At 42.6% G+C, this 19,512-nt stretch overlaps 1 protein-coding gene across 5 annotated transcripts in view; it reads left to right on the forward strand.

Annotated features, from left to right (window-relative positions):
* Positions 1-19,483, forward strand: part of LOC105280315 (RING finger protein 44) — a 37,191-nt gene extending 17,708 nt beyond the window's left edge. For 3 of the 5 annotated variants that reach the window (XM_020032001.2, XM_011340762.3, XM_011340761.3), the window contains exons 2-10: positions 5,936-6,503; positions 11,238-11,439; positions 11,540-11,627; positions 11,910-11,995; positions 12,583-13,185; positions 13,271-13,471; positions 13,566-13,852; positions 13,938-14,241; positions 14,333-19,483. In XM_020032001.2, coding sequence (XP_019887560.1) covers positions 6,241-6,503; positions 11,238-11,439; positions 11,540-11,627; positions 11,910-11,995; positions 12,583-13,185; positions 13,271-13,471; positions 13,566-13,852; positions 13,938-14,241; positions 14,333-14,407 — 2,109 coding nt within the window. In that variant the 5' untranslated portion in view covers positions 5,936-6,240 and the 3' untranslated portion in view covers positions 14,408-19,483. Of the gene's footprint in view, positions 1-1,452; positions 2,514-5,935; positions 6,504-11,237; positions 11,440-11,539; positions 11,628-11,909; positions 11,996-12,582; positions 13,186-13,270; positions 13,472-13,565; positions 13,853-13,937; positions 14,242-14,332 lie in introns of those variants that run through there. The other 2 variants (XM_020032002.2, XM_011340763.3) reach the window with 2 other exon arrangements.
* The last annotated feature ends 29 nt before the right edge of the window (positions 19,484-19,512 follow it).

Here is a 19,512-nt window from a genome sequence, read left to right on the forward strand (position 1 = left end):
TCTCTTTCTCTCCCCCCCCCCCCTTATTCGTCTCTCTCCTTTCATCCTTCGTCTCCCTTCCTCTCGAGCTCTCTGAGGTGCCAGCCAGTTTCGTGATACGAAGCGGTTTGGATCGATAGAGAGTGAGCTCCTTCGAGCCCTCTTGGCCTGGCGATTCCTGGAGGATTCTGAGGAAGCTGAACGCACTCATGAGGAAAGTCCTGACAACCAGACCCCGATTTCTTATTCGTGGCTCAGCCCGGGGACCAACGACCTTTGTTCTTTTTGAGGGCCGACTCGAGTGGACGGCAGTGGAGGTCTGAGATCGAGGTCTTGAGTCGCGCCGGTCAGGCCAGCTGTGTGCTGGAAAATCGAAAACGCAGCTGCTCGAGAACGCGCTATTTCGAAGGAGTCGATGGATTTCAAGCCGATAGAATGTTACACCGCTGCATTCAAATCCACAGACGAAATAGTACGCGCGCCCGCGCGCGCGCACAGCTGGCTAGGATCGAGACGAAAGATGAGAATGATGCATGTGCCACGAAGAATCAATTCTACGTAAAGCGGAGGAAAACGCAGGCCGCCGAGGTCGTCTGGAGTTTTTCATCGAAATTTAAATTAAAATTTTAACGAGCGTTCTTTCTTTTTCATATAAATTTCCATGCAAATTTATGCTGAGGAGCAAGTATAATGTAAAATATCTTAAGTCGTAAAGTGTTAAGTGGATTTTGGCAACTCTTCCCCAATATCGATAGGCCAAGGGAGATCGATAAGCGTTACTCGAAATCGCGATTATCGCACTGCTCGAACAAGACCTCGTTCGATGGCGGCTATTAATTTTTACTAGCACCGTGACCTTGTATTCGCCAGCGGATCACACATCCGGTCAAGTACTCCGTCGTGATCGTGGCAATTGACGTTTCGTTCTGGCGAAATATGTCGGCAGAACGTTCCCGAGATGCGTCTTGGGGACATTTTCCCCGCATTTGCGGGGAAACGCTTGCACGAGCTTGCTATTTTACGGGCGTGTGTCCGACACAAAGCGGAGAGTGCTAAATCAGGCCGGCGTGGTGCGGCGCGGCGGCTACGCCGTCGCCACGGCTATGCCTCGTATCGAATCAGATCGTGTAAAAGCGTCTCGCGTGCTTTTCAGTCTTGCTCGTGTTCGCAAAATTCGAACCATGTCGTTGCATAAAAAGCCTAATTTGTACAGTATGCAATCATTCGTGTGATTCTCTCCTTTGACTTCATCGTAGCTCGGTTTTCGCTTCCGTTGCATCTCTCTCCTTTTCGAAAGAGCGACAGAAAGAGAGAGAGAGAGAGGAGGGGGGGGGAAGAGAAGAAATCGCCGCCGTCGTGGTTGCCGTCGTCGCCATCGCCACTGCGCGAGAGGAGTTTAAAGGTAAACGGGTTTCTCTCCGCTCGCGCAGACACACATCACCAGGAGGCTGGGCCCCGTTCTCGGCTCCGACTGGCCCACGTACACGGCGTGGCCGGGACGGCGCGATCGCCACGCACATATCGAGGCAACGGTGCTTGCCCGCGCGACGTGCGTCTCTCCCGTGTATCGCTTGAAAATTTCACGAGCGCGATAAAAGGAGTCAGAGTCGAGGGTATCGGGGCGCCGGGTGGTGCAAAGCGGGAGCTTACGGAAAGGAGGCCCTTCTTCCCTTGAGCTCCACGTCGAAACGTATTGTTATCGTTGACCGGCTCGACGTTTACCGGCTCTAGCGTTTTTAACGTAGGAATAATAGATAAATGACGTTAAAAGAAAGTGGAAAGTAGCATTAAATGCTCGATCGTCCGTACGTATCTATCGCTGTTTGCCTCGTCCGTATCACGCGTATCGCATTTACTCGTAATGGCGTTTATCACACTCGCATGAGCGGAGCATGCCTCGCTTCTTTAAAGACAAGTGCTCTCTGCTCTTGCTCTGTTCCGTTCCTCTCTCTCTTCCTCTCGCAGTTGACTCGTTTTATCACGTTGTCAACATCGAGTGAGCTAACACGAAGAGGCTCGTCGCCTAAAAATACACGGCGAACTTACGGTTATCGTTCGATCCCACAGACATTTTTTCGTCGGAACACGGGCCTCGGGCCCGCACGAAAGCGGAGAGGGAGCCGAAGCAACGGGGCCTGGATATTCCGGTTCACTTAATCGTTTCCTCGGACTTGTGTCTGATCGCACGGGGCAGCCTGGCAGCGATACCACAGCGCGCGGTGCCCTGGCCCAAAAAGGCTCAAAAAGCGCCGGCCAGTCGAGAGAGGATCCTGAGAGAGAGATCCGCACCGTCGAATAATGCAAACGGAACGCCGCGCAAACGCGCACGACAATTCCGTTTAAATTATCCGTCGTGGAACGGCATTGTCCCCGCTAAACTAAACGATACATGCGCTGTTTCACCATTCAATCGCATTAAATCACAATGACGAATTTCTTCGAGCAATTAGAAAGCTGAATTTTTGCCTAACTCGAATGCGAAACGTCATTAAGGGTCTTTGAGTCATAAATGAGTCATTCACAAATGAACAAAGGTAAATGGTTCTGAATCAAATTTTAACGGAGAGATATACACGTATATACACGAATAATATAAGACAAAGAAAGAAAAATGCTTTTAAAAGATTTTTTACTTGACTGCACTTCTAACTTTAAAATGTTCTTTAATCTTTTATTTATGAAATTTCCACGTTGACGTGCGGTTTTTTGTCAAATTTAAAGTGATTTAGCATGCTGATCTCTTCTGACATTGAGTCTGAAATTGAGTCGAGCTGAAAGGTTTACGAGACAGGAGCAACAATTCAATTTTACAATTGCAAATAGTGTACGTAATATCGGACACGGTAGCGGTATCACGAATTACCGATCTCTGTAAATTACCGGACTTAAATGTGTTACTTTCCATTATATCCATGTTGTTAGGATACTTCGCACTTGTGGAAATTACAGTATTCAATTATTCACGTATTCGAACCGCGAGCGTATTTCCGGTCAAGAGTCAAGCTTATCCTTTCTACTCCAATACTCGTGTATTACACCACCGCCCTTCACCCACACCATTATGTTACTTGCTAAAGTGCATCCTTGTGTGTTTTTTCGCTGCACGAAGCTCTATCTCTATCTCTTTCGCTTGCGTAAATTATAGTTAGCGTTTACATCACCCAAGTGGCAATAAACGTCGCTCGCATCTTGCAAACGGCGAAAACCTTCCTTCTATTTCAGTTCTTTTTAAAGCTTTGATCTATCTGCGGCCACGTGTATTATTTATGTATTATTCATCAATTTTTAAATGACAAAAACGTAAAAAAGTTTACTTATTATATCCTTATCTTTTACGTTATTTATTATTTTTTTAAAAGAAATTAGAGACTGCACAATTTTTGAGCAAGAAATTGGAATTTAATCAAACGTAAAAATTTAACAGGAACAGAGAGAAGTTGTTTTCGCTTTTGTATATATCTATTTTGTTACATTAACGGCTAATTGTGCCCGATTAATTACGTAAATACCGTAATTGATGAGTATTTTGTGCGTGTGTACGGTTTCTCCGTTGTGCTTATGCCTAGATGTAAACGCTTAAATGTGTCTGTGTGCTTTGCGTGTCGCCAAGCTGTTGGGAAGGAGCGCTTATTCGTTATAATTCCCAGGATTGTTAATACATTTCTGTGTATTTGTCAATATCCTCACGTTTTACAAAGGGAACTCTTGAGAAACATGAAGTTGCGCTGGCGCGTGGGGAACTTTAATACGGAAGTTCAGGCAACTCATCATTGTTGCAACGATTGCTGATACTTTACGATCGTTGCGATAGTAATTTACGTAAATGTACCATCAGACGCACTAATTCTTGCTCTTTATTGTATTATATATGAATTAATAATATTAATTAATTCGCGGACGTTTTTAATTTTTTTAGTCCTGATTAAAGATTTATCTACGTGATTAAATTACATGGATGCTACCGAAATATTATAATTGAATAATATTAGTAATAAGCTATATACGTTTTAAAGGAGTTTTAAAGGAGATGAAAGCATTAGTATTCAGGTACTTAATTAATAAACAAAAGTAAATCCTCACCTAAGCCCGTACTATGAAGATTCGCGGGTTAATTTGCAAAATTCATGTTCATTCATATTCATAATTCGCGACGTCACGAATAGCAAGAATCAGTATTTCTGATTGCGCTACTTTTCCTTATTTGCTCAGCCGATTCTATCATTCAGACACGTAATAACATGGAGTTCCATTTGTGACACAAAAATATATCTCATATACATTTACGTAACAAAGATTTTTCTAACATTGTAAACAGCGATAAGTTTTTTACAATTTACATATTGCATCGGTTTGCCTACCAAGTGCTTGATGGAAAAGTGCTTCATGGAAAATCGCTGTTTGTCAATGTGTCCTACACGCTAGCTGAATTTAATGAATTTTTCAAGTTCCCGTGCCGTGACGCACAAAGCACTGATTCAAAAAAGCCATTGTTACCTGCCATTCGCTTATCGGACAGAAGTCACGTCTTTATCTTGTCTAAAATCGTTAATCGCGAAGAAGGAGCTGCGGCCGCTGTTTATTAAAGACACGATTATTAACGAACATGATATGATAATAGTGACGTAAATATTCACATTACGTGACTTTACTAGCGGGCTATTCGGCTTATTGAGTACGATTTGTATATGGTACATAGTCGCTCCTTTTCATGAGTGCTTTGTTACGAGCCCAGTGTTGATAAAAGTACAATATTGCAGCATCTAGTAGCCAAATGTTCACTTTGCAATTATTAAAAAATATCTAGAAGAACAACATTCGTGTGTGATTGCAAGGAATTCGTATTTCTCACACTAACAATTTCAACATTATTAATAATTGCATAAATAAAATACCTCTTTTTGTTTAATGGTATCGCGATAATAATGTTATTAATGACTGCATTTAAAATGAAATACTTGAATAATTTTATATCTGGATTGTGCAATAATTATTACAAAACGTTATATACTAGATTACACAAGATTGTATAGATATTTTAACAATACTGGTTGCGTACGCGACACGGCACAGTTTGCTAAGGGCGAGTGAGGGCAAAATTGTTGATTCCATAGAAATGATTAGGACGTTTCACGCGCAAAGATATCCACGGTTTACACAGCCACGACATGACATCGTAACGAACAAGCGTCGAGGAACGTGTCCGACCTGGTCGCTAAGAATCAGTCGATCGCACAGTTGTTCTCTGGGCACCTAATGCACTTTCAGTCATTTCCAAATCAAACATGTCTTCAGATAAGCTCGTACGAGTTATCGTGAAACATGACTCTTCGCAGCTTTGCGACATCGATTTCTTCCTTGACTGGTCGTTGGCGTAGACATTTCAAACGTTATCGGGACGTTTCTGTAAACGACATCGGTTTCAGTTAAAAATTAAAAAAAGAAAAGAATTTATCGGTTTGAAACTTTCAAAAACTAATTTATTTTACTGCACGAACGAGAAAAAGCGGCGATAAATTCGAAAAAAGTCGTTTATTATATGAAAAATATTTCTTAATTATATATGAGGAATGTTTATTAGAAAATGTACTCGTACGGCGGAATATCGTTATCTGATATACGTTACAAAATATTGATATTATCCTTGATATACAAACAAGTTTCCATGACAAAATATCAAAATATTGCCGGGCGAAGTGAACCAAGCTACCAAGTATCAAACTATCGATACTTGGTAGTGCTCGCATTATAGCGGCTAGCTCGGACGTCTCTTCGACGCGTCTCGCGTTTCGTAATGTCAAGTCGGGGAGTTTGCGAGGCAAGAGAGAAAGACGAGAAGAGATAGAGAGAAATATGAAAGGAGAGAGAGAGAGAGAAGGAGCGGGAGAGATAAAGAGAAATTTGTTACACCCGTCCAGTCTCTCTCGGGCTTGGTAACGTCGTTTAAATACCTCGTCAGGTTCCTCCCGGTGCACGTCGACTGATCATCAGCGAGAGATTTTCACGAGAGGCGATAACGTGCATCCGGGGACTGCTGGGTGGCTGCGCCGTAAGGAGTTAACTTCCTCTTACCAAACGTGACGACGAGGACGACGTTGGCGACAAGGAGGAGAACGAGAAGAATATCACTGGATGAGAGAGTAGACGACAAAAAGAACAGATCGAGAAAGAGAGGAAGGAAAGAGAGAGAGGGAAAAAGAGAAAGAAAGGGAGGAAAGGAGAGAGGAGGAGACACAAACGAAAGGAAAGAAAGAGAAGCAGAGGATGAATGGCCCCGGGAGTCATCAGCATCGTGGCTTGGGCGTGCAGGGACGTTACAGGGCCGTGGTGGCCAATGGCGCTCCATCAGGGCCTCACGCTCGCGCTCCGGCGCCGTCCCACCCCCGTAACGGATGGCACCCTCACGGCCAGCACCAGCACCAGCACCAGCAGCAGCAACAGCAGCAGCAACAGCACCCCCAACAATTCGCCGCCGGCAACAACAAGGATTACCCGTATCGGCAGTGTCCGCCACGATATCACAATGGGTATATAACGAACCGCCGTTGCACATTGTCGCGAATATGACACGTTCTCTCTCGCAACGTGCACTCCGTGCGTGTGCACGTTTCGAATGACTCGAGAATAGGGACCCGGGCGGTATTCTCCGATATTTGTTTGAGATCTTGAAAATAAATTTGGAGACATTAATAATAGAAAGCTGTACCAAGCTCTTTTGATATTTGTTTTAATTTATAAAAAAATGCAAAGGAGATATGTCGATGATGTCACGTACATTTGCTCGCCTGGGTGCCCTCTGACTTAACACTTGGGCTGAACGTAATACGCGTGTCCTTTGCGATAAAATCGCTGATTGCTAACTTTCATGCACAGCTATTCTTATCAGGCAGATGCATAGGATGTACTGGAAGTTGCGCCAGAACCCAGTATCTGTGCGAATGCAATCCTGAAACGTAAAATTAAAAAATCAGAAAGAGAGAGATCTTATTGCTCGTGTATATCTTCGAAGAGCTTAACTGGCGCAAATACATATTACCTGCAAATTCTTGCGAATCGGTGGAAAATACGATGAGACACTTGAGACACTTTGCACAATTTTCACGTACTTTCTACCAGCCGTAGAAAGTCCAGAGTAAATAAAATTCCGTTTATATTTGGTGCCTGGGAAACGCTCGATCTCCGTTAGATCACTCCGCGTAGTGACGCGCGTTTCGTTATTGGATGGATCGAGCTTTTTCCCGGCCGGTAAAAATTCACGTGCCACATTCCCATTATTCACCGTGCATTTGTGCCGCATTAAACGTCACGGTTTAGCAGGACTTAGCGAAAGTGCCCCGTGCGCGCGCGTTATACGATCGCATATATAACGGATGTTGCGTTCAGACCAGGCCACGGACATACATACGTGTGTATGTCTGTGTGTGTGTGTGTATACATTTAATTTTCAGAGAAGCCGACATTGAAGAGACGACGATTCTCTAATCAACGATAATCAACGGCCGCCGCGGGTGTCGTCCGCGCGTTGCTACGACGTATCACACAAGTTGCAACGATGCATTTTATTTCCGCATTTGCACCTCGAGCCTTTCGTTCGTTCGTCCGCTTGTTCGTTCGCGCAGCGAGTCCACTTTCGTTTATCTGCCTACCAATTAAATCGGTTTATCGATTTTCCTTCTCTCCCTCTGCACGGGCCGCGTGCAATATACCGTTCTGTGTGTTGCTGGATTTTGTTAGATACGACTATTATTATATTAGCCACATGTGTAGACCTCGCAGCCTTTGAATTCTTCATTAGAGCTTCTCATTGGATCTCTTGCAGGATCTCTTGTCTCGATATCTTGTCTTTTATTCCAGCGGCAGAATTTTCGAATCCATTTTCTATTGAAGAACATTCTGAGCAAAGTTACTCGATGGATAACTAGTTAATATCTGAAACTCTATTGGCTCAATTGACTCTCATCCAAATCAAAAAGGTCCAATCCTAAAATAGTCGAAATTATGTCATTAAATTTAGAATTGAGGATTTTAGGGTACTCTACATACATATTCAAATTATCGTTAATTTATTACTGTTTCTGCTAATGATAAGTACTGTCAAGTATCAATGTTGATCTTGATTTCGTTTTGAATCGCAGGATCTTCTCGCAACTCTGATACAGCACATTTGTATCGTTATACAAATGTCGAAATAATTGTCGGTGATTGTAATCGCTTTCTCGATCAGAGAAACACTAGAAAACATTTTTTCCCATAATTCTTTGCTGCTCAAGTAGCATGTATTATTAAGAGGAAGTTGATCAACGACCTCCTGTGCATGCAAAAATTGCAAACTGCATGCAAAGAGACACTGAAAAATATTAATTCACGAGTTCGACTTAAATCACTGTCAAGTTCTACATAAATTCATGTTTGTCTGATGAAAGATTGCACCAGAGAGAATAACTTTATAGATTAGATATAGTATAAAGGCTTCTCTCTCTAAAATTTCTGAGAAAGTAGTAGGAGCTGCGAGAAATGGATATATGTACAGTGATTCACACATTTGTTCACGTGCCTGCAAATATTAAGGATGTTTGTGAACTTATCTTTCTTCTCTCTGGACATAAAGTGATAAATACACGATAAATATTTATGCTATACGCATGAAATGCAGATCTACTCGTTTTTATGATTATATTATTTTAAACACAGAAAAAAGAACGACGTTTCTATATCTATGTGAGCCGATTCGACTCACCAGTATATACAAAAATTTATACTGGATTTTAAATCTCTTAGCAACAGTTTATAGTATTATCGGTATTACATATTGATCGATATTACATATTGAATAACTCGATTAATACACTGACATAGATAAGAATTTATTCAGGAATAGAATTCTGATAATGCTGTAAAAATATTATGAAAATTGCACAGATTTCCACAAGTAGTAGTCATAATTTGCAATTGAATTCGTGACGAGTAACACGCAGGTAACAAGTTCCATAGATACTACAAGTATCGTGACTTTCATTTTTACTGCGATGCTTATTTATGTCGAAACTGCAGAGGGTGTAATCTCGCATCATGTTACAATTTGTCGCTAGCATTGACGCATGACACCGACATCTTTGACAATCGTTAAACTCCATCAATTGACCTCGCTATCCGTTGAACACGTATGGTTTTACAACGTGCGCTTCTACATTTTACTTTCCTTAACTTTTTCTGTACCATGTTTATGTGTTCCAGTGGTTATCTCGTTTAGCATGCTTGCACATACTTATCAGTTTGTACGAGTACATATTTATATACATATACACACATTTTCCTTCTACTCGGAGCATTGCAATTTCCTCTCGCAAAAATGTTAACACGTATCGATATAAATAGGACAGACGAAATAGCTATAATATTCTTCCGATAGAAAATCTCTCTTTTTCTTCTTTTTTTCGCGCTAGGGATGGCACAGAAAGTTTCCTGTGTATATTAATAAATAAGTACAGTACACGAAAATTCCAGTATTACCAAACCCCATAAATATCTGAACGAAATTATGTAAATAGTATTACATTACATCATATATTACAAGCTGCGCAGTGTGATTATTTTACGAATGCCACGAATGTCGTACATTATGTAACGTTGGATTTCCATTGATACGTACATTCTTCATGGTACCATTCACGATGCTAGATGGTTTTACGTTCCACGCGCGCGATTACACAGAATAATGGAATAATATGTATAAATAAATAGACAAATAAATAAATAAATAAATCTCGGTCTCTAACAAAAATAAATAAACCGTCGCGCGTTCCAGTTTATTGAATCGTTCAACTATTACGGTCAATTTATTCGTCCATGCTTGTAGGTCAAGCAAATACATTGAAACTGTCCCACCGCTATTGGATATCCTTTTAAACTGCGGATTCACGTTGACGGACTCAAAGTCGATTTTTCGTTAACGAGAATTCAAGATGGACTTAAAAAATAGCATTGATAATTGCGGAATTGATAAAATTGGCCATTAGTTATTGCAATTTCTATATCTTTAATAATCTTTAATAAATATCGCGATAAATAATAATGATACGTTCAGCATAAAGTGTTATGTAACAAATATACTTATCTTTTTTTTTAAGAAAACATTCGGCCGAGTGAAATAAAGAAATATTTCGCAGATCAATATGTCGCTATACACGACGTGTTTCCATTTTGTTATTTGCACTTCGCAACAACGCACGGCCGTTCGTGTGTCGTAAATAAGACGTATCGTAGCCAGACGTTGCTATCGTTATAATTCTGACTGATGACTGCGACTTTCATAACTGTTCGGCAGCAAGACGCTTACTTAATTACAAGCCAATCAATTATAAACTTGATTTTCGTGTAATCACGATGTTGCAAATCACAGGTTTTTGCAAATCGCATTGAAACTCAATCAACTTGCAGATCTACTTCGCGGTCTAGACTGCGAAAATAAAAGATGCTGAAAGCTTTTGGATGAATTAGGTCGTTGTTCAGGAAGGATGAATGTCGCATAACTAGCACGTGTCGGCAGGATCTCGTTCATGTTGAAGAGCTGAAAGCAAAATTAATTAGTCACATTGAAATAACGTTACATTCGCACACATCATTGCACTTTTGCAAATAGATTTGTGAACGAGCGACGTGATCACATACCAGATCGGATTATGCAATTCTCGAAAATTGATCGCGCGACGTTGAACCGCTTCTGTTTCATCCGCTTGATACCGAGTTAATCGATTGTACTAAATTAATCTCGCAGTCTCTCGCGTTGACCTCCTTATAGATTTTCAAAGTCAGGACGATGCAAACGGTCGCTGCTAGAATTGCAGGTGTTTGGAATAAACGCGAGTAACTCTATTTCAAATTCTTTTAAAGGGCTCATTAAAAAGAAATGGTATTTTCCCGTGAAACTTTCACGACCAGCGAGAACCGATGCAACTTGTTCGGCTTCTCCTGTATTTTGCAAAATTTTGCAAGAATCATCTCGCGAGGGGATGGGACGAGAGATCGATGGAGTCACGTTGAAAAGAGCCCCTCTTCCATAGCGTGGCACATACGTGACTCATTTCTGTCGCGGCCGGGTATCAGCGCTTAACCGAGTTATCACTTTGAGAATGTGCTCGGCGTATCGCACGAATTTATTACATATTTTCCGGCGAGCACGGCGAGCGTTCGCCCTCTTTCTCTTGTGTCCGCCCGTTCGCTACATATTATACGACTCTCCTCATATTTCTCTGTGTACATAGGGATTGCCCTGGGGTTGGCACGTCCTCCGGACCAGCCGGCAAGGAAGTTTCCTATCACGGGAACGTGGGTGGAACCAGCGTGGGATACAAGCCACCCCCGCAGCACAGTCCGCAGACGAGGGGCCCGCCACCGCACTTCCCACAGGAGCCGGTAGGCCCGCCGGCCAATTCCCCCCCCTTGCACATCAATATCTGTGGACAGGTGCGCGCACACACGTACTCTACCTTTTTCGGCATTCCTCCCTCGCCTCCTTTCTCCGTTCATGAGAAAATTGCTTAATTGTCGCCTGTCTCAATTTCAGGAGAACACGATGCGCGGTCCCATATTGAACATGAGTCCCGGCCTTGGAGCCAGCGGGGTAGACATGGAGTATCGTAGAAATTCTCAAGGTATCTGATGGCCCATATGTCTGCTCAGTTATTGCGAGTTCTGCTAAAAGATATTGAGTTTTGAGCATCAATTTTGGTTTCAGTATAGTCTCTTTAACAAATTGCTTATTGATCAAAACTCTTTAATGTATCATACATTTATAACGTAGAGTTGTATGATGCTGTATGTATTTTAAAATTCGTACACACATATTTGTGATGTTAAATAATGTTATTTTAATTGACATGAGATTTCTTGTCGTTTGATTGAGACGTCATGAAATAAAGATCTCTCGATTTCAGCCACAAACCAGCTACCTCTAAGCCCCGTACAGATTCAACCGTCGCCGCCATATTACAGACAACCTAGTCAGGACGATGGCAGAAAGGTGAGCTACTGTTTTGTTTTGTGTATATTGTATATCAGCGAATACGTAGAGAATATGTAGAGAAAACGTCTCAGTTCAATGTCAACGTTCATTCGTGACATTCTGTTCTCGATAATTTACATTAGAAAAGAGGATCGCGATTGCCAGCAGGAAAATTCTTAAGTAGTTAATAGCAGCCATTTTAAACACGAGTAAATTCTAATCTCTTCATTTGACAAAAGACGCAAATTGTATTTGTGTCTTACAATCGGAAAAGAAGCTTCGAGTTTTCTAACCATCCACGATGTTTTCCTGTTCTCGAGTGAGCAAACTGCCTCGTTTTTAAACATATTGAAATGTATCGTTTAGATCTCGATTTAGTAATAATCTTGATTTGAAATTCTTTTTTGCAATAAGTTTATTCGTGACGTTTGTTTAATGTATCCAAGTGCAATGTGGCAAGTTTTCGATTACTTCACGTAACAATGAGAGAAATTTTTCTGAATTCTATATTTAGATAATTTTAAAATCCTGCTTGCAACTGCAAGTGTAATTGATTGAAACAAACAGATAAGTCAGTCATGTGTAAGTCAGGCTGATATTTTCAGAGCGAGTCGCCATCGAGGAAACGTCGTCGAATATCTCGCAACGGTGCTGTGTCCGGGATAGAGGTCCGGGAAACGACGCCTCCGGCTCCGACGCCACCCCTACATACAACCCCGCCGCCCTGGGAATTTGGAGGAGCGCCTCAACGGCGCTCCCCTCGCAATCACATGTCCACCCGCGGCAGTCCGACTGTTAGGAACCGTTATCAACGGTACACGGACTCGTTCGGGCTCTCGTATCCCTTCCTATCAGGTCATAATCCTCATCAAAGCATCCACAATTCCCATCACGGCCTCCACAATTCGCATCACAACATTCACAGCTCCCACCCCCACAGTCTGCATAATTCGCATCACAACATACACAACGCGCATCAGGCGCATCCCCATCCGCATCCGGCAGCAGGCGGCACGGGACACCACCCCGCGCAAGGTGCGAACGCTCCTGTAGTCGTTGACGTGGGTCAGGTCGGTGTGTCTGGCTTGGGGGTCGCCGTTAGCGGGGAACCCCTGTGGCATCCGCAGCCGACAGGTTACAGGATTCCGTGTCAGCTTCACAGCCTCTACGCGCCCCATGGAACGCACCCGTTCGGACACTCGTGCCAAGTGAGTCGATTGTCAATAAACTAACCTTTAAAAATTCATATCGACCTGTTATTTTTAATTCGTGGCTGTTTGATCGTTTGTCCAGATGACGCATCATCACAGTCACTATCCTGCTACTCATCCAACGCATCCGGGTCACGGGTTAGTCGGATCCTTGGTAGGTGCTCCTTCCAGAGGCTACCCGACTCCAACCGGTAATCCTGTCGCGGCGCTGCATCACACGCACGCGCCTCCACCGCCCGTCCACACTACCGATTATACTGCGCATCATCAACTGTCCCAGCAGGTACGATATAATAACTGCGAGCGCATTCTGGATTCTTTAGGAACGTTTATAACATTCTTACGCGACTGCTAACGTCCATTCTCGCATTTCCTAGAGAGAAGTCGAGCTGGAATTGATCGAGTCTCATCATCATCACAGAGTGGGCGCCGCAGCTGGCGCACCGCTACCACTACCGCACTCGTATTCGCCACCAGCTCTCACGCAGGTCACGACACCGCCGCCCATATTCCTGTCGGAAACGCGGAATAGTCAACTGGAGATGATGCAGAACAGAACTCGACGAGTGACATCGAACGTGCTGCGACGGCCGAGATTCAGTAGGTGGCGAGGAACGACTCCGCTGCCAACCATGACGTATCCGGGATATCTATTGCACTTCCTGTACGTAACATCGCCAATGATAACACCCTAATAATTTGCGCGTAAAACACTTTAATCGACACGATGGATGGTTTACTCCCCGCAGAGCGATGTTCAGCAATCCACCGCTGTCGCCGTACAACCAGGCGGAGTTGTCATCGCCCGATTCAGTGACGGAGAACTACGAGGCCCTGCTGTCCTTGGCCGAGAGACTGGGCGAGGCGAAGCCGCGGGGCTTGACTCGCGCGGAGGTCGAACAGCTGCCGTCTTACAAATTCAATGCGGAGACCCATCAGGGTGATCAGACCAATTGCGTCGTGTGCATGTGCGACTTCGAAGCGCTGCAGTCGTTGCGCGTTCTGCCATGCTCTCACGAGTTCCACTCAAAATGCATCGACAAATGGCTTAAGGTAAAACGTTTCTCCCGGGTTAGGTTTTCCTTGCTCGGCATCGTCATGTCTCGTACGATGTTCTAATAATTTTTGCAACTTTGCCTCACAGTCCAACCGAACGTGTCCGATCTGTCGCGGTGACGCCGGAGAGTACTTCGGAAACAGCAGCGGTAGCAGTGACTGACGCCAAGTTGGCGATGTGCACTAGCGTGAAACGTCGCAGCCCTCGAGAGTACTACTACACGTTACGGAGATCCCGGCCGTCGCGTTACTGTTATTCTGCGCGAATCCGTGCTGTTGAACACACTTGTGCAGGAGGAACACCGCCGACGAAGGATGCTCGCTGTTCGCCAGACAAGAGAAATCCTCGAAGGAGCAACAACGCCGTCTGGCCGTCTGAAAAAAGTAGTGAGAATAGTAGTTCGATGTACGATCTCGTTTTATGAGAGAAGAGGCGTGTAAGCGGAGATATCGGAGTCGGGAGACGGTGCAACGCCCTTTCGATTGCGTCAACGAGGATAGCGAGATATGCAATAAAAGCAATCTAGCGAAGAGAAGGACAAAATAGCCGAGAGACGTTAGGATTCAAACGTTTCGTTAGGTTATAGCAGAGATTTTTCTTATGAGATGAAAAAAAAGGAAAAAACGATGTTTTATTTGGATATTGCCTTGTTTTTGTTTACAAATGCTTCAGTTAATATTTTAACGCTCATTAAAATTATTTGTATCGCTACATTTGCATTATTAAATTTGTGTACATAATATATAACTGTATATGCAAATATCGCAACTTTCCATTAACGTTCCATTTTTTTATAGTTTGTCTTTCAATCCAGAGTAATTGTACATATATACATACATATATATATATATTCGCATAAACACCCTTATACATATATGTGTGCGCGTACAAACCAGTGTTAGTTTTGTTTGGACCTAACCAAATGTAGGACATAAATTCTTTTTGCAATAGAAAAAAGTGTGTATCATCTGATAAGGGAAAAAAAAGGATCGTAACTGCCTACCGTTAGGCTCTTGTGTCTTTGTAGTAGATCAGCTAATTATTTTATATTCTAGAAATGTATGTAGGTAATTGAAATTACTTGGCACCTTAAGTGCCGCGGGTAGAGATTGTTGAATTATTGCACCAAATGCCACGTGACTATTTTACAGAATATCTATAGATCCGTGTCTCTGATCCAAAATTTGTTTTTTTTCCTCTCTCTCTCTCTCTCTCTCTCTCTCTCGACAATTGTTAATACGTTGATTGTGTTGTTACTAATGCGTGCTTCATATAGCGCAATCGTGGGACAATTATTGCATATTACACGCACTTTGTGAGGTTTAATTTAAGCGGTATCTTTAAGCACGCGCGAATTTGGGTGCAATCTGCTTTTACCGGCCCCGAGAGAGACGACGCCTGGCACGCAATAGCCAAGTGCACACACAAAAGAAAATGAACGAAAAAGAAAAATGTAAGGATATCGCTTCTGTTTCCTGCGTATCTACCTCTAATAGAAGAAACACAAGACGATTCATATTTTTTTACATACACATCTCATAAACAATAAACATACCTATTATAAGTGAAAGCAAGAGCAACTGCAACTAGAAAACTTAGATATCTCGAAAAACATTCGGTAAATGGAACTAAACGATTAAGATTTCGGGAGAATAACGCGTACGCCCTAAATGCGAAATGCCGCGCGGATAAATAAATTTTTGGTCGAATGCGTTTGGGAAGTTTGATACGTTAAACGTTTTATTAATTGTGTTTCTGCAGAATTTTCGTGCAGGCGGTTGTAACGATGGATGAAACTTTGCCACACAACGAGCTGTGTGCTTTTTTTAGTTAATTACCTTAACGTTTCTGTATTCTGTACCTATGCGAAAGGATAGATTGGAAAGATTTGTTTATATTATTGTTATTTTAAGATGTTTCTCATGTATAATGTTAGATAGCGTATTATGTTATTGGCAAGATATGACTTGTTGAAAAGCGGTTTTCTTATGTTTCGCAAAATTAAAATAAAATTCAGGGGTATGTAACTATCAATTTTGGCCCGATTCAATGGTGTTTACACGACTTTTTGATGTGCTCCTTTCTGACAAAACGATTCTTCCGTTCCAATTTCACAATAATCAAAGAGAGAAGCTCGAATATGTGATTACTCTGCGAACTGAATAGACGTTTTTCAAAAGAATATAATCTGGAGGATCGATACGACTCGTATTTCGGTATATACGTACACGGAACAAGAGTCGTAGAAGACAAGCTACAGCGAAAGCTACGCTATTGGCGTGTATTTTAACGAAAACCGATTTGACAGGGGTGCGCGACTTGTGTATGTTGCGCGTTGTGTATGTCTGTCCGTGTGTATGCGCGTGCGAAGGAGCGTTTGCCAAGATGCGTTTGCTTCTGTACATTCTTTTCTCTCAGATGTAGTAGTAACACGTGAAAGAAAGCTCCTTTATGGTATCCATCGGGATCCATAAAGATATATTTATGCATCGCATTTTATAATTTAAGCTTTAATAGCATTAACTGATAACACTACTAATTGTGTTTCATCACGAGAGTGCTGTCCACATGAATTGTACATTATTATATATACGTATCGAATTACGTGAGTTACGTCTCCGTTGCATTTTCCTTTTTCTCGTTTTTGCGTTTAGCCGTCGTCTTGTTTTTAAGCACACCCACCAGTATCCGACACTGTGAATTATCGTCAATTCGAGGAGGAAATTCGCTTGCTAGCTGATTAGTCGGAATGTTGCCTTCTGGACGTCTCCCAACGTGTGTAGCGCGTGTCTGTCTGTCTGTCTGTCGCGTGATCGAAACCCTCTTTACTCCAAGCGCGGAGACTTGGATACTGGAGAAAAGCACAGAGAGCGTGATGCCGCGAGAGTCATGCTTCCTCATTCTGGATCTGTGTCCTTCCATTCCTCATTGCGTGCCTTTCTGTACACCGACCGACTATCGAGAGACGGAGGATATTTAAGGGATGAACGCGAGCGGGTCCGTTGTGTCGTACGCCCATGGAGCACAGAGAGCGTTGAGAAAGAGAATGTGGAAATTTACATTTTTATACATACCCAGCGAACACTTGAGGATACCGAGACACTGCAGATCTTTGTCCGGTGTTCCGTGAGCGCACTAATGTACCCCATCTATTGTCTCAGACTTGCGTATTCGTACTTGCATCCGGCAAATGCATTCAGCGTTGAACGCTCGTGTATTTGCGCTCCCCTCTATCTGATACGGGAGATCTATCTACGTGCTGCACACCCCCATACGAAAATTAGGGTGAGAATGAGATGTGTTGAGCGAGCCAAGATGTGCGGTGTGTGAATACGGGCCTCTTGCGAAGCAGCGTTGTCGTTACCGCTGGAAAGAGATAAACTCGAAGAAAAGCGTACAACGCGCGAGCCTGTCCACGACGTGTCCACCTGCGATATCCATTACCATGTCACGAAACAAACGGCACAGGTGGGCTCTTCAACGCTATTCTGTAATACTTAATCCTCTAATTTGGACGCTGCTTCCTCGACGCGCCTGTACGAGGAGAGACTCCTCTCGGTTGACGTTTATTCGCAGATTGACATAGTGATAATTTCGTTTCGTAGACCAGAACCCTCAGAGGATCAATATCGATTTTCGATTCGAAATCCATGCAAAGATTCGATACACACCGATAATTGATAATGCGAACTAATCTCCTAGGGTCGATTAATAATCGCGGCCACTTTAGTGTATGTGCATCTACGTCGAAACGTGACGCACACAGAGAAAGCTGGCGCAATATCGTAGTAATGATGTGCCGCTCATTTAGTCCACTTTGTGCTTAAGATTCCCATGACGACTATCTCGACAGTGCGGTACTTGTTTCACACTGGCGACTTTTGATCCTTGAGGATTTCTGTAGTCATTGTTGCCGTCTTTGGAATATTGATCGTCTGAGCTGATCTCTCAAGCGTAACTCGTCCGTGCAACCGCATATACGTAATAAACTATACTTTTTAGTAGTCATATACGGGTCCTAAACTTGTTGTCATAGGCCGCCGCGCGGGAAGGCTTCTACCTTACAGAGATATCAAAAGTCTTGCAAAGGCAACGAGCGAGCGGGCGAAAGAGAGCACCGTTGATCCCTTCTAGATGCGTAAGAAGACATATCACTTTTTCATTGCACTGAAAGAAAAGAAAGAAGGAAAGAATAACGCGCTATCTCGCGTGCCGTGCTCTTTCGAGACCTCTCTCTCTCATTTTCGACTAGCTTGAGCTTCCGCGAACAAAACTGTGAAAAGGAACGTGCGCTCAATGGATGGGTATCGTCGAATCTATGATACGTATTGCAAGTTTCACGACAATTTTACGGATAATTAGTCAATGCTCATGAATAAATAGATCTGCGCATTTGAATGTATATATAGTCGAGTGCTCATACACATATGCAATAGAATTAAGTAAAATTATGTTGTTTACACTGTTGTCACCTTTCGCTGCTATTATACTTTTTCAATATTGCCAAGCTATATGAGAACGTGACATTTTTTCAAATTATGCAACAAGTTTTATTAAATTTACTACTTTAAATATACTTGGAGTTGTGTGTGAAAGTATAACGAGAAAAGTTGGCGTGAAAATAGGAGTAAAAAAAAACGCACACATTTAAGCGTTATCTGCAAATGTTTAAAGAATGAATTTTATTAGTTTGCATTTTTCGCATCTTGTTTGGTGATTAATTTCAGGAATTTGTAGAAAATAATATTTGAAAATGAGAATAACGTTGCCGGCAATGTTGGAACGCGAAAGACTAAATGCAAACGATAATGAAAATTCTCTTTTAATTGCGGCGGTTCTGACCCATCCAACGCGGCGTTCCTTTGTTTTCTGATAGAGCTTTAGATTAAGCTAGTATTAATTTATCGCTAATACGTACGCATTAAGTACACTTAATGGCCATTGTATCAGTCGCAGCAAACAAAAGCACGATCGGTTTCTGGAATGTGTTACGAAACAAATCATCTGCAATTTGCACTTTGCACTTTGAGGCAATTTTTCTTGTTTGAAAAAAAGGAACAGGAGATTAAAGTAACGCTTTGTTCTCCCTCTTTATTGAACGTTCGAGAAATCGATTGTTGAACAGCACCAAAACTGATTGTTCCATGCTAGAAAATCCGCGAGTTGTTTTCAAGCGTAACGATAAGCCTGTGTACATGTGTGTGTAAATAGACAGGGCACGCATTATACGTTTATACAGTATGAATGAATAGTCAACCGGTACACGA

The sequence above is a fragment of the Ooceraea biroi genome, chromosome 1, assembly GCF_003672135.1.
Source record: "Ooceraea biroi isolate clonal line C1 chromosome 1, Obir_v5.4, whole genome shotgun sequence".
Lineage (NCBI taxonomy): Eukaryota > Metazoa > Arthropoda > Insecta > Hymenoptera > Formicidae > Ooceraea > Ooceraea biroi.